This window comes from Benincasa hispida, chromosome 1, assembly GCF_009727055.1.
Source record: "Benincasa hispida cultivar B227 chromosome 1, ASM972705v1, whole genome shotgun sequence".
Taxonomy (NCBI): Eukaryota; Viridiplantae; Streptophyta; class Magnoliopsida; order Cucurbitales; family Cucurbitaceae; genus Benincasa; species Benincasa hispida.
In genome coordinates, this window is record NC_052349.1 from 58,123,054 (window position 1) to 58,149,616 (window position 26,563).

General features: G+C 34.1%; 3 protein-coding genes across 5 annotated transcripts; 1 reads left to right on the top strand and 2 right to left on the bottom strand.

Annotated features, from left to right (window-relative positions):
• The first annotated feature begins 3,901 nt into the window (after positions 1-3,901).
• On the top strand, positions 3,902-8,871 carry LOC120088904. 2 transcript variants are annotated; one of them, XM_039046342.1, is made up of 9 exons: positions 3,902-4,007; positions 4,144-4,249; positions 4,353-4,374; positions 7,090-7,146; positions 7,234-7,315; positions 7,963-8,058; positions 8,139-8,263; positions 8,340-8,358; positions 8,434-8,871. In XM_039046342.1, exons 2-9 carry the CDS (start codon positions 4,147-4,149, stop codon positions 8,656-8,658), a joined length of 729 nt encoding a protein of 242 aa, XP_038902270.1. In that variant the 5' UTR covers positions 3,902-4,007; positions 4,144-4,146; the 3' UTR covers positions 8,659-8,871. The 2 variants fall into 2 exon arrangements, with proteins under 2 accessions (XP_038902270.1, XP_038902276.1); XM_039046348.1 differs by having other exon boundaries at positions 3,928-4,007; positions 4,129-4,249.
• A 748-nt stretch (positions 8,872-9,619) lies between these two features.
• On the bottom strand, positions 9,620-11,027 carry LOC120088913. Its single transcript, XM_039046353.1, has one exon. The coding sequence runs from the start codon at positions 10,566-10,568 to the stop codon at positions 9,903-9,905; it is 666 nt and encodes a 221-aa protein (XP_038902281.1). The 5' UTR covers positions 10,569-11,027; the 3' UTR covers positions 9,620-9,902.
• Positions 11,028-16,562: 5,535 nt separating this feature from the next.
• Positions 16,563-19,766, bottom strand: LOC120083341. 2 transcript variants are annotated; one of them, XM_039039065.1, is made up of 6 exons: positions 19,191-19,766; positions 18,849-19,011; positions 18,298-18,474; positions 18,105-18,188; positions 17,508-17,589; positions 16,563-17,314 (listed from the first exon to the last, which is right to left on the bottom strand). In XM_039039065.1, exons 1-6 carry the CDS (start codon positions 19,535-19,537, stop codon positions 16,866-16,868), a joined length of 1,302 nt encoding a protein of 433 aa, XP_038894993.1. In that variant the 5' UTR covers positions 19,538-19,766; the 3' UTR covers positions 16,563-16,865. The 2 variants fall into 2 exon arrangements, with proteins under 2 accessions (XP_038894993.1, XP_038895001.1); XM_039039073.1 differs by having other exon boundaries at positions 19,194-19,763.
• Between the last annotated feature and the right edge of the window lie 6,797 nt (positions 19,767-26,563).

The following is a 26,563-nucleotide window of genomic DNA, read 5'->3' on the forward strand; positions in this document are numbered from 1 at the left end:
ACTTATTGTTTAGCGTGTTTAAATAAATTTCTAGGTAAGAAGATTGTAATGCGATTATGAATTTAATTTAATTGACATATATGCTCTCGATTAAGAAGTCATATATTATTCAAATTTCTACATTATATTGTAAACGCAAAAAAAAAGGAAAAAAAAATAGTAATAATAATGAAAATTTGTCATAAATAACCTTCTCAAGTTTTTATCTTTCAAAACTAGCATCATTTTTTAAAACGGTTACAATACCTTTTATCAGTCCATCTCGTTCAAGATCGACCACCGAGATTTACATAAAAGTTTAACTTTTTTTTAACTTATCAATTATTTTGGTGATATCCTAGATAGTTAACAACGAGATTCTATCATTTTTTCTAAATATTATATAATCTTTTCGTATTTTATATCAAATCTTTTAGCCCAAACATCAAATTTTGCCAAAAATTAAATGAATTTTGGGAAATATAAAGAATTATCTCGACAAAATTATTTTGGGCTGATTAATACCAAGATTCTTTATATTTCCCAAATCCTAATTTTTTATTTGCAAAATTTGATCTTTTACCAAATTAAAAATCACAATGCACTTGAGATTTATCTGAAAAATTATATTTGGAAATTTGGGAGTTCATATAATTGTGGAAACATAAATTCAAGTAAAGATTTAAAAAATTATGTAAAAAATTGACGTAAGATTTGGAAAAAATAATTGAATTTAGAGAAAATTTGAAAGATATAAGATTTGGCATACAATTTGGAAAAATTAAAACAATCTCAGTGTTAATATTACCCAAGTTACAAAAAGTTAATTTTTAATTAAATCTCGGTGGTTGATCTTGTCTAAGATAGATGGAAAAAAACTAATTTAATGCATTTAAAAAAAATGTGTTAATTTTAAAAAGTAAAAATTTGATAGCGTTATTTCTGATAATTTTTTCATAAAAATAAAAACAATAAACATAATACAAATTAATAATGTTAACACTTATCTAAGTCAAAAATTTAATTTGATAAGTGGGCTGACACTTTTCGGTACATGTGTAACCTTGCATTAGACTAGAACATGATGTGAATTCTAATTCAAGTGGTGAAAACTTCTTTCTAGAATTGAGTACAAGAAGAGACCAAAGGTAACTCAATACTCTACCCATACTCCATTTTATCTCAAATATTAGCCTCAAATCTTTTATTTTTTACAATATCTATTTCTAGAGAAATCCAATCTCGACATTATCTCATTTGATTTAAACTCATTTGGATCATATTAGCCTCAACTTAAAATTGTTATTATCTTAGTTTCTAAGCTTGCACTAATTATTTTGTCACCTAATGTGTTTGCTTTGATCAATCTATGCAGCTGAAAAATCAAGTAAATATCCAAGAGCCATATAACCATTTCTTTAAGAATTACTTTAATCTCGTCTTCAAAAGGGGGAAAAAAAAAACTTTAATCTCTATACTATTTTATACCATGTTTAGATTTAATATAAACTTGCCAATACTTAATATTGTTCATGGTATTTTTTTTAAAAAAAAATATTTGAGAGCTTGATCGTTTGCTGCCTATTTTATTTCTTCTTGGTTTGAAATAATGTGGAGACAAGACATATGTTTTTTTTTTTTTTTTTTTTTTTAAATTACAAAAAAGGGCTTTTTAGTTCAAGTAATATGTGAATGATTCATTTTTTTTTCAAGTAATAATATTTGAGTCAGTAAAATAGAGTTATATCAAATTGACCTTTTGAAAATGCTTGCAATTTTTTTTTTAACCGAACGTTTTCTGATTTTTTTTTTTTTTTTTTTAAAAAAACATTGAAGTAGAACCTCACATCTCCCGATGAAGAAAACTACTCGAGTCCTCTCAATAAACCTCTACAAATATTGTAAACAACAAAGAAAAACCTCAAACCCCTCACTAGATTAATATATATATATATATATATTATATATTTTGCAAAGGTATTAGAATTAAATACGTGAAATGGTAACAGATGGTTACCAGACGAGACATTGGTTTTTGGTTTTTTAAAATTAAACATATTTTTTCTCAATTTTTACCATAACCTTCATATTTCTTAAGTAAAGAGTTAAATGGTTAGTCAAATTCTAAAAAAAAAAAAAAAAAAAAATATTGATACTAGAAAATTTGATTTAAGAAACGAGTTAAATTTCATTTTTGGGTGTTTTTTTGGACGTATGTGTATAGAACACTCAAAATGTCTAATCAGTTGAATAAAAAAAGGGACAAATTACAAAAACATCTTCTGAAGTATAGTCGTAGTTATAATTATATTTTTGAACTTTCAATTGTAAGCCTCTCAAACTTATACAAGTGTTAAAATTGGACCTTCAAATTTATATAACTGTAGAAATTGTAACAATTGAATAATTTCGATGATTAAATTTTTATAATTTGGAAGTCTAACTACTACAACTATTGTTAATTTAAAAGTCTGATTTTAATATTTGTACAAATTTAAGTGATCAATTTTTATAATAAAAAATTTAAAAGTATAATTGTAACTACTACCGTGGTTTTGCAATTTGTATATATATATATAGTTTAACCCATTGAATTTCTGTTTTTTTTTTTCCTTTTTCTCTGCAAGTTTTATATTAATTTTTGCCCAATTGGCAATTGGTTTATGTTTTGCAGCCGATCCATTGTTTTATTTGGCTACCATTTTTAGATTTTATCACTGCTATTCGAAATATTATTATAATATGGGAAATTGTTTTAAATATCTTATTTGTTATTTCTACAAAAAATATGTTAAATTTGATCAAGTCCTCGTACATTTGTATCAATGTGTTATTAAATTCCCACTCACAGGTTGACGTTTTCTTTATTTCTATATTTAACATTTCTACATTGTTTTTGCAATTTGTACACCACCTCATACGAGGTCTCCATTTTCGTAGTTCTGTCCATAATTTTCGTTTGATGAATTACAAGTGTAATTTTGTTGCACACAAGTTAATTATTTACGTTTGAAGATCTCAGTTTTTAGTTATATGATTTGAAAATTACCTATTAGATGGACTCTACTTTTCTTTCTGATTATGTTTGTCCTTAAGTTACCTTTGCCTATGTTTTAGACATACATTATACTAAAAAAAAAATCAACATGAGAATAAATTAACATTTTTACATTATCGTAAAAAGAAGCAATAAAATGCCATTAATGTGAATATAATATAAATAATAAACATTTTAACTGATTTAAATGAGTGTGAATCTTTATTCACCCATAGAAGTATTTATTTGGTTAAAATACCATTTAATCCCTACTCTTTGAGATATTTGCTCAATTTTAATTCATATACTTCATGTAAATCTTAAATTCAGTTCTCATCACCGATTTATTATTGATTTATTATTTTTTTTAGTTATCTATTAGCATTTTTACTGTAATTTTTGTAAACACATTTATATATTGTATTTCTTTGCATGAATTTTATTAGAAAATAATACTTTTTTGGTCCTTAGGTTTTGATTCTAGTTTCTATTTGATCACTGAGTTTTAAAATGTTACACATTTAGTTCTCAAGTTTTGAGTTTTGTCTCAATTTAGTCCTTAAGAATGTGTTTGAGGTAAGAATTATCCTAATACTATAATAATTACCTCTTATTAGAGTGAATACTATTTTGAATTCTCTAATAAGCTACCGTCAACGTTATTCCAAAACCCTAATTTATTTACTACAGGATTTATTATTTGCTACCGTTTTTACTATTTTATATTTATATATATATATATATTATTTTTTACTACAGTATTTACTATTTTTTTTAAAACTAAAATAATTTATACCTCAAACGTATATTATTATAATTTAAGTTAAAATAATTTATATATCAAATACAAATTATTGTAATAAAAACTATAATAAGCTATATAAGGTATGACTATAATAATCAAGTTTATACTTCAAACGACCCGAGTGGCTTAATTTGAAATTGCGTGGTGGGCCATCTTTCCTCCTTCTGAGTTCTTTTTGATCTTCAGGTAATCCCTTCTGCCCTAAAACCTTCATTATCCCGTCTTCTACACCATTTCCGTAGGCTTAATTCTGATACTTTGAAGAATTTTCAAGCACAATTTTAGCTCTGGTTTACCTTCTCTCAAGATCCTGGTAGTGCAGGCCATGGCTATGCAGCAGCAACATCTCGATAAGATGCAACTCCGCCAGAACTATCGTAATCTCTGGCACACTGATCTAATGCGTACCATTCAGGCTGACACTCCCTGTACGTTCTTTCTTTCTTCCATCTCTCTTTGCTTTTTGCATGTCTGCGCTGATCATCTCCTCAATTTGTTTAATTTCTGATGAGGGTTAATGTTTGATTGCAGATTGCTGCTTTGCGTTGTGGTGGTGAGTTCGATGTTCGATGGATTTTTTTTCCATTTTCTTTTTGTAATGTTGTGTTCTATTCTTACGTCTGCTTGGAATTTACTCGTGGATCTGCTTTCTTCGCCTACTTCGTTTATGGTGTGTTTATTTGAGCTATTTACTTGCTATTTTGTTCGAGGGTTTTGACTTGTCTTTGCTCTTTGATATTCTGATTGATGGATTGTTTCTTGCGTTGGCTCTTTCGAGATCTTGATTTCTAGTAAGATGTCGACGCGTTGACTCGTTTCTTTTTGCGTTGACTTGGTGGTGGTTGTGGAAATTTTTATTGTTTCTGCAAATTGAGTAATAACTTCAGCTGGGTTTGAGTGCGCTGATGAAATTTCGTAAATAAATTGGAATTGGCGTGTTTTGTATGACTGTGGCGATATACCTGATGTTTGTCTCTGTTCCTAGCTCCTGAATATAAACTGCATGCGGATGGAAAAATGGCGGTTAGATTCAATAGACAAACCAAAGACGACGACTCATTGGTTATGCAGTTTAGAAGGGCCAATAGGCAATACCGCAATAGCCTAAATCAACGTCTCTTAGGCAAATTGAATTTAATAATTTCAATCCAAGATTATCCTATTAGCATTAGCATTAGATGAATCCTCGATAAAACATCATGCGTCGGCCTAGTGGTAAATAAGAGAACATCTCCTTGATAAATAGTTAAGAGGTCACGGATTCAATCCATGGTGGCTGCCTATTTAGGATTTAATATCCTACGAGTTTTCTTGACGGTCAGGCAGGTTGTTCCATGAGATTAGTCGAGGTATGCCTAAACTGACCCAGACACTCATGGATATCGAAAAAAAGAAAAAAAAGAAAAAAAAATCAATCCTTGATAGGAAATATAATGGTGTTTTCTTGGTAACTAGTTTAAGGTGTTGATGGTGCTCTAGGGGATTATCAATCTTCTTTGTTTCTCTCCACACATTTCATCTCGATGAGGCTTTCCCATGGTAGCAATGATCAAGCAAGGTTGCTTTGTGTTGTGTAGCTTGGTTGGTTTGTGGAGTTAGTGTTGGATTTTTGGCTGGAAATTTTAAGGTAGTCTGTTGATCTTTGGAAAATCTATAACTGGACCTTTTATTAGCAGGAAATTATATACTAAATAACCTTCTAGATTATTGATGATGTTTCCCCTGTGGACCTTCCTCTTCCTAATGGAAGATTAAAAGGTCATATGGCTTAGGGAGGAGACCAGCCCTAGTTTGAAGTAGCTAAAACTATATATTTTTTTTTTGCTCTGAAAAGGAATTTTCTTCAGTTTGGAAAATAGCCCAAAGTTTCAGTTTTTGTCTTCAGGAGGATATTTGGTTGGGCTATCCCCTGTTAGACTTGCCCTTCCCTTCCGTTTACACCATAACCATATATGATTCTATGGGGAAGTCACCACGTGCTGACATTAGGTTCTTTATTAGAAATCTTTCTGGAGGAGGGGCCGGGAGCTTAAGGTATGGGTTTCTTTTATTTAAAAAACTACAGCCAGCTATTTTTGAGCAAGGGGATGGAAGACCATAGCAGACAGTTTGGGGGGTTTCTGACAGATTTCTGAATTTTAACCTTCATAATGATATTAGTATATTAGAAAATTCCTCCAGAGACTTAATTTGAGTGGTGTTCCTTTGAATTTCTTGGCTACAGTCTTGAAACTTTTTATGGAGTGTAGAAGAAAACCCATATATGGCCTTGTTACCTCAAGTCTTTTATGTGCGACTTTAGGAGGTACTATGGATCATCTTTCATTTTACTTACTAACTTTGCTTTCAAGGAATGGAATTTCTTTTGTCAAATCTCTGGCGTGGTTTGGTTTGTCTGAAAGGGAGGGTTAGTTGGCTTCCCTCCTTCTTGGTGGCTTAAAACTTCAATAAAAGTTCTTGGTTCTCCCTTATTCGATCTTCTCACTCAAACTGCACCCTTTCTGAAATTATTTGGTGCCTTTTCACCCCGTGAATGAATATTGCACATAATTTTGGGATGGAGTATACGAGCCTGGGGTTTTAAAAATGAACTATTCTTGCCTGCCTTAGCGTTACTAGAATACCATATATTATCAATGACAAGGATTTGTTTTTTTGTTTTTATTTTTACTTTTTCTTTATATCTTGTGTTTGTACGCGCCTCTCTTTTATTATTATTATTTTAATTAATTTATTTTAAATGTTATACATTTACTATATGCTGAATAAGACAATTCCATTTCTCAATTTCAGACTGATGTTAGTTTATGAAAAAGTTTGTGCCTTGGTTTCTTTTCTTATACATTTTGTAATCCCTCATTTCACTATTTGTATCAGTGAGAAATCATGTACTTGTTAGGGTACCACCTAACAAGATTCGGGAACTGAAATATATTGAAATAAAAAAGATCATGAACTTCAAAATAGACCAAGTATAAGGCACTTGGAACCTCCCGTCTTTAGTATGTTAACCCAAGCCCTAAATCAGTCAACAATTGTCTCCCCTCCTCCACACCTACTTGTTCTATTTATTACCAAATACCCTAACCAACTCCCTATCTAAAGAACCCTTATGCCCCTTACCAATAGCATACTAATATCCCTAACTAGAACTCTTACAGAATTTTCTATTTCTTCCTTTAGTTATCATCAATAGATTGTTATAGCTAATTTGTAAAAGCCAAAAACTGGTTTCATGTAGTCACTTCATTCTTTTTTTTCCTTGTAGTGGGCCTTGTGTATCCTATTTGCTTCGTAAAAGAGCTCTATATAATGATATGTCAAGGTAATTTATTTCGTTTTCTTGACTTCCTAAAAAGTTTAAAAGTGTTTTGATTTTGTTAAGTCATTTTCAAGTTTTCTTTTTCCACAGATATGTGTGCTGTGCAGGCTATATGCCTTGTAGTGGCAGGTGTGGAGAAAGTAAATGCCCTGAATTTTGTCTTTGCACAGAGGTAAATGTTTCTGTTGTAATATTTCTTTTCATCGAGCACTAGTTAATGACTACATGAAACGTATGATTTTCTTTTGAATGTATTTCTATCATAAATTTTTATTTATCGAGCACTAGTTAATGAATTGTCTTTTGAATGTATTTCTATCATAAATCTTGTGATTTTCCAGAGTAAACTGGATGCATGCATTAATCAATACTACTGTACATTTTTTTTAATTATTATTTTTTCTACCGTTAGGAAGTTGAAAACAAAACCAACTACCCCATTTGTATTGGATTTAGTGTTGTGTGTAGGTGTGGTCCTTTCCTATCAATTACTGTGTAGAAATTACTGTTGTTACCTTGATACGGAGCGGGGAGTTGGTTGTTAGGCTGGTTGTAGTTATCTTTTGACTCTTAAACTGTATCCAATAATAAAATTTGCTATGCTCCAGAAGCAGAGAGAATCTGATTAGTAATTAAATTTCATTTCTGTACATCAAGTGTAAGTGTGTTTGATCTTGGGTTCAGTATTTTTTGTACAGGGTTTGCTGAATACACCTTTTGAATAGCATACTCATGTTCTTAATCGTATGTTAGATGTTATTTATTCCTGCTTTCAGCATCGCTGCAGTTAACATAATGCCTGTGCATTTGATCTTCAAGGTTTTCCTCTGCTTTGGGAATTCAGTGGCCTCAACTCGATTTTTGTTGCAAGACGAGTTCAACATACAGACAACACAATGTGATAATTGCATTATCGTATGTACTACCAGCTCCGTCTGTCAATTTCTTTCCATAATTCCCAGTGCCCTTTATTTATGTGTTCTCAAATTATTCAGGGTTTTATGTTCTGTCTACAACAAATAGCATGTATATTTTCCATCGTTGCTATGATAGTAGGAAGTGAAGAAATTCAAGAGGCTTCTCAGCTGCTTTCTTGCTTGGCTGATATGGTTTATTGCACGTAAGCACGCCTTTCCAAATCCTGCTTATATTCTCTGCCGTTGTGCTCAAGTTACTAATAACTCTTCTTTCAACAGGGTTTGCGCATGTATGCAGGTAAGGCGTGAAAGGATGCTTCAGGTATCAAAATTTTAAAATGATAAATCATTAACTAATTGGAGTGTTTTGCAGACTCAACACAAGATTGAGATGGATAAGAGAGATGGCATGTTCGGACCGCAAGTAATGGCAGTGCCTCCTCCTCAACATATGTCACGGATCGATCAGCCAATTCCTCCCTCGGTTGGATATGCACCACAACCTGCATATGGGCAGCCCTATGGTTATCCTCAGGCTCAAGGCTATCCAGCTCCGGGCTATCCTCAACCAGGTTATCCCCCCACTGGATATAGGTAATATCTGCTCTGTTCCGCAGATACCAGTCATTCATCGTGTTTTTGTCTATGCCATGTTCATGTGATTTTCATCCGAGTTTGTTGCTCTCACTTGTATGTGTTGATTTGTATAATGAATTAATTACAGGGTATATTGTGTGAAGTTGGTTAAAGAATGATTTGGATGTGCTAAATTTCTCTAGTTGAAACTTTTTTTTTTATCTGTTGGCGAAAATGGAAGTATTTCTCATTTCTTCTAGTTCTTGTTTTCATGGTTGAGACAGGCACACATGCTTGATTGAAAATAGTAGTGTTCTCATACAATACTCGTTCAGAGTTTAAATCTACCATTTAAGAGATGTTATTGATGTTATAACCAATAGCTTCAGATTGGCTATATATAATCTTACTCATTAGAGGGATGCTATTCTTTGGTTTACCATGTTAGGTTTCTTTCTTCCACATGAATTTGTTCACATTTATTATGATGATATTAGTGCCACCCACTTTTCATCAACCTGCAATTCTGCTGTTATTCTCATAGAGTAGATGCAATAATTGTGCAAACAATAATGTAATCCATAATTATTGAACCCTGACAACATGAATCATCTTTCAGCAAATGCATGAATTCAAATTAAAGTGGAAACAATTTACTCCGATTTGAGATGACTTGTTAAGTGCTCAATAATGCTAACTTATAATTCGTTTTTTGAATACCATGTTGGAAACCAAAGTTCCGTCTTCCATTTAGAAGATTTGAAATGAAATATCATATTTATAGGGGGAAGTTAATTGCAATTTGGATGTGCCGTGGACTATGAAAAATGTATTTATGTGGTCAATTTTTTAAAAATTTAATATTAAACAATTGCTTTTATTGAGGGAAAAAAATGAAATAAATAAATGTTTATTCAAATAAGAGTGTAAACATGTTACGAGCAATAATTGAATCATATTTGATAATTAATATACTCACGTAATACACCCAATACCTGTTTTTATCTAAATATCTTACAAGTTTCAATACAGCTCCATGTTAACATAACAATACACATATCAAAGTCCCTATATACGTATATCATCTATTAAATAATTGATATGCAAAAGGCAAGTACAATATATTAATACACCTATTTGATGTCACTATATATCTATCATCTATTAAATAATCACTTGAGAAAATAAATAGATATATCATGAAGAACTCTAAGAAACTAAAGTAAAATAAACTTATAAATAAAAAAAATATATATATATTTACTATTAAATCTCGAGCAAGCCACCACTTTTGGAAGAAGCACTTGGAGTAGCATTGGCAGTGGTGGTCGACAAACTCCATTGATCGGAAAACGCCATTGACGACGAGAAGCTACTGCTTGTGCTTGTGCTTCCACATTTTGCCACAGTCCTTACACTCTCAATCAATTCTTGAGTATGTCCTTCTTCTTCCAAAATCTCCACCAATCTCTTCGGACTAATCACCAATTTCACTTTCCAAACCCCACCATTTTTCTCACTACATCGCGAAAAAACCTCCGTTTGTGACCTCCTCAATACCCCTTGATAATCAAACGACATTCTGTACGGCGCCATCGCTGCCGCCGCCGCCGCTTCCGGCACACTGTTCGACCTCACGTGCCCTTCACGCGCCCTTATAATCCCCATTTCCCCTTCTTCTTCTTCTCCTCTGTTTCTTCCCCTGTTTCTCGGAAGCAAGTAGTATGATTTTCCAGGAAGCAGTTCCTCATTATGCGGCAATGGGTTCCAAAAAAGATCGTGACTTTTGAATATTCCGTAGCCGGGAAACTCATCGGCGATACATCCAACAGTAATCGGAGAACCCAACTCCATAATCCCACCGTTGGATGTAATTACTTTGATTTTCCCCTGAATCTCCCCTGACCCTCCGCCGAATAAACAGTTGCCCATTTCGATAATAAAAACAGAGCTGTTAGATTGAAGCTTTTTTTTTTCTTCTTCTTTTCTTTCTGTGGGTTATAAAATCGAGGGAATGGGAATTGGGAAAAGGGGGTGTCGGTGGGGGGAAGGTTGGTTGTTCCTACTTTTTTAAAAAATGAATGGTGATGGATTTATACAGGTAGATTAGGGTTTTAGAGTTCAAGTGGAAACAAAAAGAAAGATGTTGAAAAGAAAAAGGAAGAAGAATAAGAAGGTGGAGAGAGAGAGAGAGAGAGGAGACCAAAGCAGAGAGAAGTGAGTAATGGTGTCTGCCTAAAAATTATGTTGGGGTGTTTTTTAGTGGTGATGGCTGGATTTGTCCAACTGTTGCCTCCTTCTTCTTCATCTTCATTCATGTTCATACGCGTCAACTCATAACTAATTTAATTCCCTTCTCCAAATTGTTTTTCATCTTTATTTTTTCCCCACTCTATGTTCTTTAGCTTATTTAATGCCTCTTCTCTTTTAAACATACTTACGTGCCTCCCAAACCACATCTATTTTTACGCCTAATCATTTTTTACTCCATAGTAAATTCTTGTTGCATCTTTCTTAAAATATTTTAAGCAAAATAAAATATTTAGGTGTTCTGTGTAGACGGCATCTGTTCAATAAAAAACTGTCACATGACATTTTTTGTTATTAGGTGTAGCTTAATCATTCTCGATATTTTAATTCTTTTTTTTTTGTGTTCTACTATTCTATAAAGACAGGATGCATAAAGATACGTACATTTTAGAATAAGCCAAGTATTATTCATTATTATTATTTTTTTTTTTTGCTTTCAATCTTTTAAAATGCGGAAGTAAAAACACCGTTTTGATTATTGAACTTTGAGTTTTATTATTATTATTAACTATAGTTTCAATTGTCCAATTTTAAATTTATATCTAATTTTTGTATATTCAATAAATCTTAAATTTAGTCTTTCAAAATTTATTTTTATCAGAATTGGTTTAATAAGATTAATAATTTTCATACCAGAAAAAATACTATGTCAATTTATTTTCACAGTTTATGAAAAGAATAGTTATATAAAAATGTTTTTTTTAATATATAAAATTAACAATAAACTGACCAAAATATAAAATACTGAGTATGTCGGAACTAAAGGACATTTGAAAGGATAGGTCAACTAAAGGAATCCGTAAATTTAAATTAGCTCCTTATTCCATATATTATTTTCCTTTTTAAATTTATGATATACGAAATTTTAGAATTTTATTAGACATAAATTATAGGTCAACTAATTTTAAAATTTTTAAATATATAAAAATTCTATTAAAAATCTAAAAACATATTAAATACAAAGTTAAAAATTTAGAGTCTTATCATATATTTTAAAAAACTTGAGAAATTAAATAGACATATATTTTAAAGTTGATGGATAAAATTTATAATTAATCGTGAAATAACATCAGATATATCACAGATGTAATTATATTTACGAGGATTTATCAAATAAAAGCAAAAGGAATGAGAAAAAGATTTTGGAAGATTCTTTAGTGCAACTTTGTCTTCCTGAAAATGGAACTCAATGGACCCACCATGTAAAAAATAAAAAAAAATAAAAAAAAATAAAAACACTTGTTGTAATTAAAGCAAATTGACTAACTTGAGTGATTTTGGTCCTGCTTCAAAGTTGCTCCTATTTCATTTTTCAACTCCGTGAAAGAAAAGTTGTAAATAACTAAACACACTTTTCCAAGATAAATGGGGTTCCCATATGAAAAGAATTTTCTCTACTCACCCACTTACATTTATTTTATTCAACTAATCTATGTGTTCGGGCTCGTAGGTATATGCTAATTATTGTTAGCCATACTTACTTTAACACTAACAAGTGTTACGGGTGATTTTAGACGGTAAGATGTAATTGACATAAAATAAGAAAATAATAAACTTTAGGCCAAAAATAACATCCTAAGCCCAACTTAATGGACCTAGATAAGAGGCTAGACCAAGTCAAAGCCCAAATTGACATGTTTGGTCTTAGTCTCGGCCTCAACCTCGACCAAATTCAAGACCAAGACTAACCCTATCAAAGTAACTAAAGTGGCATGGCCACGCATGCTCCAGTCCAAAATACCGCCCTAGGCCTGTTTTGGGCCTGAGGGGAGATGTTCAACCATGGCCAAGGTCGTAGTTAACCCTAGCCAAACATGGAATCAGGCGCGACCCATAACCCATAGGTTATCTAATTATCGTAAGGCGACTTCAAAACCCTATGGACCAACTTAGGTTAACTTTTTCTTTAAATACATCGTTATAACTTCATATGAGATAACTTGACAAACTCTATAACTTCCACACTCTTTCGCTCTCCGACTTAAGCATTGGAGTGTGTATGACAAGTATCACACCGGTGTGCAAATTTTCTCTTTTACAGGCCCCATTCCTCTCATTTTCAAACAAATTTACTACAGTTGGTGTCACGTAAAAATTAGGTACACTTTCTCTTATCTAAAATTTGGCATCAACAATAAAGATTGAAAAAATGATATATCACACAAATATTTGTAAATTCACATATGGGGGAATAAGTTCTTTTCTCTCAAAATTTTACAAAATATCCCTGGTATCGACGATATAACGTCGATATCTCGTTTCAAAGAAATTTCGTTTGATATATTGTCGATAGGTCATCTCGTTTCAAAGAAATTTCGTTTGATATATTGTCGATAGGTCATGACAATCTTGGATATATTAGTGATATATCGTGGATCTTTAAAAAAATTATCGTGGATATTTTGTAGAAAAATCTTCAAATATTGTTTTTTTTCCCCTTCTTCCAATATTGACGTTTTCCCATGTATTATCTTTTTCAATTTTAAAATTTTCTTAATTTTCAATTAAGGACTTACATTTCCAAAGAAATTGAATTCGAAAAAGCCACGAAAAGAACTACATTTATTTTCACCCTCGTTCTTCTATTGAATTTTCACATCATTTCACCTCAAAGTTGAATTGATATGAATTTTGCTTATTTTACCATCCAAAATATTTATTTTCAAGAAAAACTATTTGAAAAAAACAACATATATTAATTTCTAATCTCAATCAAAATTTTCGATTGAAATATCACATCATTTCACCTCAAAATTAAACTGACGTGAGTTTTGCTTCACCATCCAAAATGATGAAGATATTCAAATTAATGTAGACTCATTTATTTTAAATTTCAAATATAGAGGGAATGAGTTTGGGCACTTAATATGGACATAGACCATATGTGTATAACGATAGTAATTATGGTCATTCGAGTGATTATGGTTCCTATGATTATATTGATGGGTGTAACACATCGATCTATACATGAAAACCACAAATAATTCCTCTTAAAAGTGATGAAGACTCAAACTCAGAACTTCTATGTTATCTACATTCTTCATAGCATCCTCATTTAAATGGAACATGATTGAGGTATCCTCCTATTGGTAGTATTAGGATTGACGTTGAGACTCGTGGATGACATACTTCCAATTAAGTTAGAAACTTTGAGCATACTATGACTTGGGAACAACATTGTCATTACAAATAAATTATGCTAATGATGGGATACTATCTCCTAGATCATATTTTTATTATTGAATCTTGTATTTGACATTTTGCATGATCTAGATTTTATTAATGAAATATTCATTTCATTATCATTTTTTGGTCTCCATTATTATCTATTATTCCATTACTAATCATATTTAGCTTCTAATTATTGATTTATATGCTTAAAGTCATAATTTTATAAATTTTCGTGATATCCGTGATTTTTTTTTTGGAATATCTATTGATATTTAAATACTAGTTGATATATCTGTAAATTTGAGTTATTGATATTTATACCTATAAGTATATTTTCATCCTTGAACAATAATAATATATTATTAGAAAAAAAAAAAAAGAGAGAAAAAGCAAGAGCATAATTAACTCTCCTTGAAAATTTAGAATTAAATAGCATAAATAACCATCTTACCTAACCGTCGCTCACTAGAGGAAGAACCTCTAACTTAAACTCTCTCTCTGTCTTTTTCATTTTTCATTTTTTGGGATTAAATTGCAAGCTTAATTCATGACTTTTAAATATTGTCTAAATAATTTTTTATTTTTGAGTTTCTAAAAATTCTAATACGTCTTTAGACTTTCAATTTTGTGTTTAATAGATTGTTGATCAATTTAACTTCTTTAAAATTTTATGAATTTATTAAATATAAAATTGAATGTTCCGAAGTCCATTAGACATAAAATTCAAATTTATATACAATAGGCCAATTAATTTTTAAAACTTTTGAATATAGTAAAGATTTATTGGATACAAAATTGAAAGTTGAGGATAGATATTTTTAAAGCTTTAGGACCTAATGGACACAAAATTATAAATTCAATAGCATATAGACACTTTTTAAAGTTAAAGTACCAAACATACTCAAACTTTAAGATTTCCGTCTTACTTGTTTCTTTTTTCTCTCATTTTCTTTTCCTAATTCCTTGTTTTTTTTTTTTTTTAGAAAATCTTAATAAATATAGGGTTATTTTCAAATAAAAGAAAATGAACAAACTTATTTATAACTATAACAAAATGTCACTATTTATCAGTGAAAGATCGTGATAAATTGTGATAGACATCTATTAATGTCAGTGATAGATGTCTATAGCAATCTATCACAGTCTATCACTGATAGACAGTGACATTTTATTATATTTGAAAATATTTTCAGTAATTTTATCATTTAAAACAATCACTCAAAAATTTATAGTTCAAAAATTATTTTAGATGTCAATTGATTTTTCAGAAAATCTATGTTTAGTTCAAAATTTTGAATTCAACTAAAAACTCTCCCAATGTGGGTAAACAATCAACCTAAAAAAGAAATAGCTGATGGGTTAAGTAAACTACAATTATAACAACAATTTAGAAATGAGAAGAATTAAAAAATATATATATATCTATAAGTGATTATACCAAATAGATTTGCCATTTAATATTATTTAGGAAAAATGTAAAATACAATACTATTTTGGAAAAATTACTCTTTTAGTTCTCAAGTTTTAAAGAATATGTGTGTTTGATTTCTGAGTTTTAAAAATGTACATTTTTAGTCCTTATACTTATCAAAAGACTCATTTCGTTCATGAGTTTTCAAAATAAATTTTTTTAGTCCATAAAATTTTAAAAATAGGTTTAAAAAATCTCATATAACTTTATACTATTATTTTGAATAATTATATTATATTTTAAATTAGAAGAATAATTTTTAAAAATCACATCCTCATTTTATAATTTCAAATACCATACAATTATTTTTAAAAAATCGAATAAAAAATACTTCAAAGATCTTTTAAACATATTTTTATAAACTTGAAAACTAAAATGTTGTTTTCAGATCTCAAAAGACCAATTTTTATAAACTTGAGACTAAAACTAAAAAGATAAATTTCCTTAATATTTTTATTGAGCTTTTTTGGTTTTTTTCAAAAGTGTACGTATAGAAAGTATTCCAAATAGATTAGCTTCTCAAATGATTATAGACTAACATTACTTCTACTCTTTTTGTTTAAATTTAGAGTGTTTAATAACAAATAGACATCATTTTCGAAATAATCACTCGGCTTTACAATAACTAGCTTAAAAATCACTTTAAAGTTCGATTATCCAAAATTAAATTAAGCAAAAATCACTTTTAGATATAGCTACCAAATTTGTGACTAAAATCACCTAAAAGAAATTGTAACCAAACATACAAGATCTTAACTAAAACCATTTTTGTAAATAATTATATATATATATATATATATTATTAACTTTTATTAAAAAGTATTTCAAACTTTCCTTCTAAAAATTTCGACCTAAGACACTGTTTCATAAACTTTTTAAAGTGTGTTTAAGCTACTCCATGATTAGCGGGGAAGTGCTTTTGGTTTATAGTCCCTTACTCCCCATAGCAGTGTTGACTATTAAATTGCTGTCCATATTCACAAACCAACTGATATCCACATCTACCATTATCATCTTCACTGAAGGATGAAGAGAAGAATGATGCACAAAGTTAAGAGCCTACACATTCTCCTCGCTGCTTAAAGACATTTCATTTCTACGCCTCGATAAAGTCGAGTTTTGTTCCCGTCCACCTAGGTGGTATTGACATTATATTCTCTTTCTATCCGGGACAAACACGAATGAAAAATATAAACAAAAAACTATTGCAAATAAGCAGGTTGTTATGTATAGGCATTGTGACCAGGGAAAAAAAACTTGAGCCTGCTAGCATCAGTTCACAATCTTCTCCCAATCTTGGCAAACCGTCTACCAATTCCAAATATGACTGCCTTTGTTAATAGTCCACGGTCAATAGTACAGGCTAAAGCAATAGCTCCACCAACCACAAGCAGTTTGGGAAAGTTCTTCCCAACTGGTTTTTCTGATGACCTTGAACTGCTTCGATCCTCCAATGAATCATTATGAGAGCTGTTTTCTAGGGATCTCAAGTAGTCTACATTAACTTTAGTATTGATCTGAGCCATGAAGGCGCAGTGTGGTATGGCGGAACTCGATGCTCTCTCTTTTTGATAAGCTCGTAGCCCAGGATCGATCTTTTGAACAGTTCCCCACATTCCCTGCCGAACTCCGAGCTTAGCAATTTCCCAAGGAATGCCCATATCTTCATAGTGAAACAGTATAACCTCGCAGGCGGATAGCTGTCCATCCCCCTTTTTCGATTCAACTGCTCAGATATCCAACCAGAGGGGAACAAAAACTCTCTAAGTCACATCTTAAAATGGATGAGGAACTAACTTCCAAATAGAAAAGAAAAATGGAATAGAATAGGGAAAAAATTTTCGAGATGTGAATACACAACAGGATAGCATCTGGTAACGTAACACTATAGGTGAAATAACACAGAAGAATATAGTTACCTGCACGAATGCACCAGCTTGAATAGTACAAATCAACCCGTCTTGGCTTGTTGCGTCTTGGTACAGAGGAACATGGTACACTCTAAACAAAAATAAAAATATCAATGAGTTATTGCCAGAATTAATTAGGAAAAGATCTGGCAGAACAACAGATATTAGAGTACTACAGAGAAAATCCACAGACCTTTCCATGAAGGCTACCATGTATTCAATAAGAGTGACACCACGTTAAAAGGAACAGTGACTAACTTAAAAGTCTCGGCATCACATTTACCCATAAACTAATGAACTTGGATTGAACGAAACCTGATTATAATATCAACACAAACACACCCTTTTTGATCAACACACAGATTGTAATTCCATTCATCACAAAGATAATGATTTCACTCTTGAACTCTTCATACTATTTAGGGCAGGGGGCGCACAGAAGGATTAATGTAAGAACCAAGCATAGCACAATCAAGACAACATGAGGTTAATCAGAAAGATGGTAAAATTCAAAGAGGAAACAAATAGGAATAAGAAAGGAAAAAAAAAACAGGGGAACAAACACAGTATCATGCCAGGGGGAAGGGATGATTACTAGTTATATACCTTTGTGACACAGTAATATGATCGTCCTGCTTCCCAAATTCGTCGCCCAATTATATACTCTCTGTCACTACAGAAGAAAGGAAACTGAAGCACCAAAGAGAAAGGAAAAGGCCCATAAAACAGTGTCACCACCAAAATAAAAGGGGAATAAAGAATTCATAGCACAAATAGTAAAAGAAAACAGCTGCCTCACCTTGCGCACCCAATGAACTACCATGGTTCCTGTTGTTGGGCATTCTGCCAAAGTTGTAGCAGATATAAGCATGTCATCCCATTTTGATCGAAAATCATCATCCCAAAAGAAATCCCTCACAATCTCTGGAGTCGCATTTTCATACACTGTTCTACTTCTATATTGTGGAGGTCCAGTCTGGTAAGGCCACACGCCAGAGTGAAATAGTACAGTAAGTTACTAAGTGTTACAGGCCACGAATGGGACAGAAATAGGACTTGGACAAAATGAAGGCTGATAAAACAATGTAAAGCAGCAAGACTGCAGCTATCATTTGGAACAAAATGAATTTAATATGGAAACCATTTTACAAGAATACCATACCTTGATCATTCATAAATGAACACTAATTCAATGAGTCAAATATATTTACTAAAATTCAATTGATAAACTAAGAGCTGCATATGAATTATCAATTATGAATAATATTTTACTTCATAAGTTATATATCTCTTAAACAATCATTAAAAAGTTCCACTGAAATCATTGTGTTGCAAGCAAAGGAGGGCTACCTCAGGATCTCTTCTCCATGCTTGATAACTCATATTTGAAGTAGAGCGATCCATCATTTTAATCCACGCAGGTCCTCCATCTTTCTCTTCAACTAGCTTACATATGTACTCCAAATCATCTTCATTCACAACTCTCAAAATTTCTCCTTCAATTCCTGTCGAACTGGCGCACAACAGAATCAGATGTTAGAAATGATTATCATCAACAAAGCATAACCAAATTCTCAACTTCAAGCCACCCAGTACAAATAACTGAACTTCACCAGCTACAATTAACTCGGTTTTTTTAGAAGAAGCATAATAATCAACCCACTGTATTATTGCTTGAAACAACAACTAAACAACCTGGAATCAGACTCAGAACTTGACGGCGGGGAGGAAGCTTCCTTCTCATCTTTTCCATCGAAGGAGCTAAGTATGCAGCTGGGCATCTGAAAATTCAAGGAATTGAAGCTCGGAAATGATCCCAACAATGAAAAAGAAGTTGATGTCGACTTAGAATCATCGGAAACTGAAGAATCCAACATTTCTCTTCCCAAATTAGCCCATTTCGGTTTCCAAGTCCACCCCACCAAAACCCCAACAATAACCGCAATCCAAAGAGGAGCAATCAAGATCATAAGCTCGCTAAGCACATCAGCAATTCTGGGTCTCCCCAAAATCTCCGCCAAAATCGAAAGCAAAGCCATAGGAATCGAGTAAAAAAGAACAAAGAAAAAGAAAAAGAAAAAGAAAAACCCTCAAATTTAATCAAACAGATGGGCGTCAAAGCACATAGATTAATCGAGGGTTTCAAGAGAGGAAGAGAAGAACAGAAAAAAAAAAAGAGTGGGTTTTACTCCAAATCGATTCCAATGATGAGAAGAAGGTGCAAAGGAGTATAAAATGAATATAGAAAATGGAAGAAGATGAAGGATTAGATTAAGATATAGTTTGTGAGAGTAGAAAGAAAGAAGAGATAAGGAAGAAGACAAGAATTTGAGAATTGAGTATGGATAAGGATTCGGAGATAGAGGTAGAGAAGGATGCCCTTAAGATTGCCGTAGGCCCAAACAATTTTCATTCATTTTTTACATCTTTTTTATTTCTTATGGTTGCTAATTTTAATATGTGTGTATTCAACCATGCTAAAATAATAATATTACATGTGAGGCTATTCTCTACTCTCCTCTAGTATCCACCAAAACTCGTTGGAAAATGACAATGTGCCCCTTCTCAACTAAGATTATTTAAAATTTTAAAAAATTAAATATCTTCTGAAGTTATTTTTAATTCAAAAAGATTTTCATTATCCCTTTAGGAATTCTCTTCTTTCTTTTAACATTTTTACCTATGCATAGTTCAACAAAGTCGATGAATGAGTAAAGGCATACGTTCAGAAATCATTAACTTGTTAGGAACCTATAGTTTTCCTAAGCAAACCTTACCAGTACCCCCTCCGATCAAAGAAAAAGAAAAGATTACACACAATAAGAAAGAGAATTCATAGAACAATCTCACTGCCAGATGAAATATATGCCTGTATTTTCATTCACGATAGAAAAGCATAAGAAACAGAGTCACAGCCAATGCTGTCCAAATAAAGAGTAAAACCAAAATTAATGAACAAACTTTTGAAACCCAGCGGCCATTCGAGAGAGCTGGGAAGTCCCTCCTTAAGGGTATTCCTTCTTATTTTTCTCCTTCCCCTCTGATTTTCTCCTTCCCTTCTTTTAACCTACAGCTGAAGGGTCCCACCAAACCGTTTTCATTTCCCACTATCTCTTCTGCCTTCTCAATCGTCGAGTCAGCCCCTTTTCTAACCGCATTCCCTCATTCTTTTCTTATTTTGCCCTTCCTCTTATATGTATAAACGATTGGGGGCTTTACAATTCCTCCCCTCTCGAAACACACCTTGTTCTCAAGGTGGAATGCAGGGAATTGTTGTCTCATTGCAGGTGTTGCCTCCCAAGTAGCTTCACTTTTGGGCAAATCCTTCCATTTTACTAACCATTCTTGAACAGTTGTTTCACCATTCCATCTTACTCCCAATACCACCTCCGGACTAACTTGGAGTTCAAACTCCTCTGTCAAGATGAGGGGAATGTGTTGGACTTGATGAGTTTGGCCTAATTTCTTTTTGAGTTGTGAAACATGGAACACGTCATGTATGGCTGCCTTGGTTGGTAAGTTCAGACGATAGGCCACTTCCCCAATCTTTTCAGCTATTGTGTAGGGACCGTAAAACTTAGGAGATAACTTTTCACTTCTCCTTTTGGCTAGAGTCTGTTGTCTGTAGGGCCTTAATTTGAGGAATACTTCATCCCCTATCTCGAACTTTAGTTCTCGACGATGTAAATTAGCTTGCTTCTTCATCCGATTCTGAGCGATCGCCAAGTTTTCCTTGAGAGCATTCAGGTTTAAATCTCTGTCTTTTAGCTGCCTTTCAACGCTGTCATTTGTGGACTTTCGGTCTCCATAGTGTACTATAGGGGGGAAGGGCGACCATACACGGCTTGGAAAGGAGTGGTTCTGATGGATTGATGAAATGTGGTGTTGTACCATAACTCTGCCCATGCATTACACTTGTTCCAATGTGTAGGTTGTTCATTACAAAAGCATCTTAAGTAAGTTTCCAGGCAACGGTTGACTCTCTCGGTTTGCCCATCGGTTTGGGGATGGAACGTCGTGCTCCTTTTTAGTTTAGTTCCCAATGATGTGAGCATCTCTCTCCAGAAATTACTTAGGAAAATCTTGTCTCTATCTATAGTGATCGATTAGGAATGCCATGATGTTTTACTACCTCCTGTATGAAGAGTTCTGCCACTTATTTTGCCGTAAAGGGTTGCTTCAATGACATGAAATGGCTATACTTGCTTAGTCGGTCTACCACTACAAGAATAGAATCGAAACCTCCAGCCCTCGGTAGCCCCTCTATGAAATCCATGGTCCATTCTTCTAGTGACAGCTCGGGAATTGGCAGTGGTTGTAATAACCCAGCCAACGACAACGACTCTGATTTGTTCCTTTGGCATGTCTCGCAACCCTCCACATATTTCTGAATATCATACTTCATTCCCGGCCAGTGCAACTCCTCATTCATTCGCTTATACGTCCTCAAAAACCTTGAGTGGCCTCTCAAAACTGAATCATGGAAGGTATGCAATAGTGATGGAATCAGGGATGAAGAACGTGGAAGCACCAACCTTCCTTTGTACAACAACCTCTGTTTTTTCCACTGATAATGTGGTTTCCCTTCTGGATTTTCCTTTAGTATAGCTATGATTCTTTGGAGTTCCTCGTCAGCTTCCACTTCCTTGAGAATCAGATCTACAGCTACTACTGCAGAGGAAATTAAACTATGTATCTCGGGAACATCTTGCATCCTTGAGAGGGCATCTACTGCCTTATTCGAAAGCTCTGGTTGATATAGAATTTAAAAATCATATCCTAGTAGCTTGGTCAGCCAGCGCTGGAACTGAGGTTGTACCTCCCTTTGTTCGATGAGGAACTTCAATGCCTTCTAATCAGATATGACTCTGAATCCCCCCCCCTCCCCCTCCCCCCCAATAAATAATGTCTTCATTTCTGGACTGCCAACACCACAACCATCAATTCCCTTTCATAAACCGACTTGGCTTGCGCTCTTGAAGAGAGTTTTTGGCTGAAATAAGCTATTGGTCTATCCCTTTGAGGCAGCACTGCTCCTAATCTCATGCCTGATGCATCGGTCTCAATGATGAATGGTTTGTTAAAGTCAGGTAAGGCTAGCACTGGGCAAGAAATCATCTGCCTTTTTAAGTCCTCGAAAGCTTTGGTGGCCTCCTCATCCCATTTAAACCCGTTCTTTTGAAGTAATTTAGTGAGTGGGGCAGCTCTGGTGCTATATCCCTTCACGAACCTGCGGTAGTATCCTGTCAGCCCTAAAAACCCACGCAGTTCAGTCGTATTCTTTGGTTGTGGCCAGTTTACCATAGCTTTTATCTTCTCTCCATCAGCCTCTACCCCTTGTGAGGAGATCCAATGCCCCAAATATTGAATACATTCTTGACAAAAAACACACTTTTTCTAGTTGGCATATAGCTGATGGTCCCTTAGTATATTGAACACCACCCCAAATGTGTTTCATGCGTCGATACATCAGGGCTGTAAACCAAAATATCATTAAAAAAAAAACAAGGATAAACCGGCGTAAAAAAGGTCTAAAAACCTGGTCCATAAGTGACTGGAAAGTGGCTGGGGCATTGATGAGGCCGAAAGGCATGATAAGGAATTCGTAGTGTCCCTCGTGTGTGCAGAAGGCAGTTTTCTCAATGTCCCCTTCCCTCATTCCGATTTGATGGTATCTGAACTTGAGGTCAAGCTTTGAAAATACCGTTGCACTGTGTAACTCATCCAATAATTCTTCTATCACGGGTATTGAGAACTTATCGGCTACCGTGGCTTGATTCAATTTCCTGTAATCAACACAAAAATGCCACCCTCCATCCTTCTTTTTTGACCAAGAGTACAGGGCTCAAATATGGACTTCTGTTGGGTCGTATAAAACTGACCTGCATCATTTCTTGTACTAACCTTTCTATCTCTTCCTTTTGTGCGTGACCATATTTGTATGGTTTAACATTGATGAGATTAATCTGTTCCTTGATGAGGATGTGGTGGTCTATTGACCTTTGTGGAGGTAAGGCCGATGGTAGTCCAAATACGTCTTGGTTCTGTTCCAGAAGCACTCGAATCATCAAGGGTAGTTGTGAAGCCGTATCCATTTCTTCTTGAGCTCTGGTTTCTTTTTCCTACTCGATCTCCAACTGTTGGAAATCCACTAAAAACCCCAAATCGTCTTCTTCCCATTGCATATTCAACATCTTAAATGACACTTCTGCCTTTGTTAAAGAGGGATCTCCTTGCAATGTTATATGGGAACCTTCGGCCCAAAAATCCATGGTTAGGGATGGTCAATGAATACCCATGAAGCCTGTGGTATACAGCCATGACATTCCTAATACTACATTCATCCGGCCCAGCTCCATTGCTAAAAAATCTGCCTTCACTTTCAGCCCAAGCAAGCTGAGTTCTACCCCCCTACAGATTCCTTTTCCTTCGATTTCACTACCATTCCCAATCACTACTCCAAACCTCGTATGTTTTTCTGTGGGAAGGTTTAACTCTCTGACCGTGTCTTGATTGATGAAATTGTGTGTCGCCCCTGAATCGATGAGAACAAGCACCTCCTTCCCTCTGATTATTCCCTTCAACTTCATGGTGCCTTTTGTTGAGAAGCCTAGCAACAAATTCAGTGCCAATTCAGCCTTCTCTCTCACTTCTGTGTTCTTCAACTCTAACTTCTCCTCCTCTTCCTCGACTACTTCTCCCTCCGGATCCCCATCTTCATTAGCTATGAACAACATGAGTTGGCGGTTCTCTCTGACTTTGCATCTATGACCTCGCGAGTACTTCTCACTACATCTGAACATAAGCCTTTATCGAGCCGATCTCTGAACTCAACATCGGACAACCTCTTCATGGGGACTTCTTTCTTCACGGGAAAGGGCTTGACGAGTATCGCAACCTGTTTTATAGGTGGTATCTCATACCCTTTAGTTTAGGCCTTCTCAGCAAATTCTTTCTTTCCATGTTGGGCCTTACGACTATTGAGCCCACTAACCCCCAAATCCTTAAGAGCAATTTTCAGAGCCAAATTCCTATCGTTTACCAGCTGGGCCTCTCTCATACAATCGTCTAGTGCTTTAGGGTTGCGGCTGATAACTTTGGCTTACACGGTCGGCTCCAGCCCATTCATGAAGGCGTCCCGTAATACTTCCTCAGATAACTCCGGCAATGATGCTGAATAGGTCACGAACTTCTTCACATAGTTTGAATACGTCCCCTCCTGTTTGATTTTAAGCAATCGAGCACATAGACTTCCTTCTCCCACATTTCGATAATGCTCGAACAACCTCTTTTTCAATTCTTCCCAGGTTGTTATCGCCTTGCGATTGTTATTCCAATGGAACCAATCCACCTCATCGGGAGCAAAGCTGATAACGACCACTTTTACCTTCTCGGCGTCAATCAATCATGGATCTCAAAGTAGTGTTCTACTCGATATACCCAGGACTCGGGATTTTCACCTATGAATAGAGGCATTTCAAGGCGTTTGTACTTACTTTTTTCCGCACCGGCTGCACCTCCCGCGTGGGACGGCTCTGCCTCGTCCGGTTTCTCCTTCGCCTTGGTCACACTACCTTTGGTAAGCATCGATTCTTCTTTCCTTCTGGTTGTGTTGCTCTCTCGCACTTCATCGGCGAGTCTCTCAAGATTTTTACATAGTCCATTTAGCAGTTCTCGTAAGCTTGCCATCTCTTTCTCCGTCGACTCCAGCCTTTCTTCGATTTGTTTTTGAGCCATGCCTCGCGTCTTCCCCAGGATTGCGACTCTGATACCAAGTTGTTAGGAACCTATAGTTTTCCTAAGCAAACCTTACCAGTACCCCTTTCGGTCAAAGAAAAAGAAAAGATTAAACACAATAAGAAAGAGAATTTATAGAACAATCTCACTGCCAGATGAAATATATGCCTGTATTTTCATTCACGATAGAAAAGCATAAGAAACAGAGTCACAACTAATGTTGTACAGATAAAGAGTAAAAACAAAATTGATGAACAAACTTTTGAAACCCAACGACCATTCGAGAGAGCTGGGAAGTCCCTCCTTAAGGATATTCCTTCTTATTTTTCTCTTTCCCCTCTGATTTTCTCCTTCCCTTCTTTTAACCTACAGCTGAAGCGTCCCACTATTAACCGTTTTCATTTCCTACTAGCTCTTCTGCCTTCTCAATCGTCGAGTCAGCCCCTTTTCTAACTGCATTCCCTCATTCTTTTCCTATTTTGCCCTTCCTCTTATATGTATAAACGATTGAGGGCTTTATAGAACTATAATGACCTAAATTCTTAGGATGGGTATAGGACCTTATCACATGCATGCATGAATCTCAAAACAACTTCTTTACAAAATTTGACTAAATCAAAAAGAATTTTGTAAAATATATTCCTAATCTAAAATCTTAAAAGAATGTAAATTCACTGTTCGGGGTATCCTTAACTCTAATTAATAAAATAAATTATATAAGTAACCGAGTAAAACAATCAAAGCATTTAAATGTTTGACTCTTAAACTAAAATATGAAAACATGAGAAAAACATATGTGGGTCAAGTCCTTATGTTTGGTCACGAATTCTTCTCGTCATTCGCCAATCTGTCCTTGCCTTTACCTGAAAAAGACATAAAGAGAAAAAGATATACGAAATTTGGACGTTGTATGTTGCATGACAGACTGATGGCAACTGTTAGGACTCCTATCGGGCTGCGTACATCCGTCTTTGATAGATGTGTGTAGCCTTTTGTTGGCGTATGAAGCTTGACTTGAAAAGAAAAACACAGTAGATCAACTCAACATTCTTCAGGCTAATTTAGCAAACTTTCAACAGTCTTAAAATCACAAAGGTATTCGATTGTAGCCTCCAGGTAAGTCTTATACCTTCATACCTTCTGTTCCACTTGGATTTTCTAATGTACCTTCCCCTATTTTTTCTCCATAGTCTTAGACTATTTAGCTCGACCCCCAACCCACCCATAATTCAAAGCTTTGCCCCATATGTCAAATCTATGATAAAGTTGAGCACACTGATCTTGTGTGTGATCAACGAAATAATTCATCCTATCAAGTTCTTCCCCAG

Excerpts from the sequence above, each read along its gene's own strand:
- LOC120088904 (XM_039046342.1), top strand. The coding sequence starts at position 4,147 with ATGGCTATGCAGCAGCAACATCTCGATAAGATGCAACTCCGCCAGAAC. Across the intron at positions 4,250-4,352 it reads CATTCAGGCTGACACTCCCT|ATTGCTGCTTTGCGTTGTGG; the intron begins GTACGTTCTTTC and ends GTTTGATTGCAG. Across the intron at positions 7,316-7,962 it reads AATTTTGTCTTTGCACAGAG|GTTTTCCTCTGCTTTGGGAA; the intron begins GTAAATGTTTCT and ends TTGATCTTCAAG.
- LOC120088913 (XM_039046353.1), bottom strand. The coding sequence starts at position 10,568 with ATGGGCAACTGTTTATTCGGCGGAGGGTCAGGGGAGATTCAGGGGAAA.
- LOC120083341 (XM_039039065.1), bottom strand. The coding sequence starts at position 19,537 with ATGGCTTTGCTTTCGATTTTGGCGGAGATTTTGGGGAGACCCAGAATT. Across the intron at positions 19,012-19,190 it reads TCTGAGTCTGATTCCAGGTT|TTCGACAGGAATTGAAGGAG; the intron begins GTTTAGTTGTTG and ends GTTGTGCGCCAG. Across the intron at positions 18,475-18,848 it reads CATGGAGAAGAGATCCTGAG|ACTGGACCTCCACAATATAG; the intron begins GTAGCCCTCCTT and ends TGGCCTTACCAG.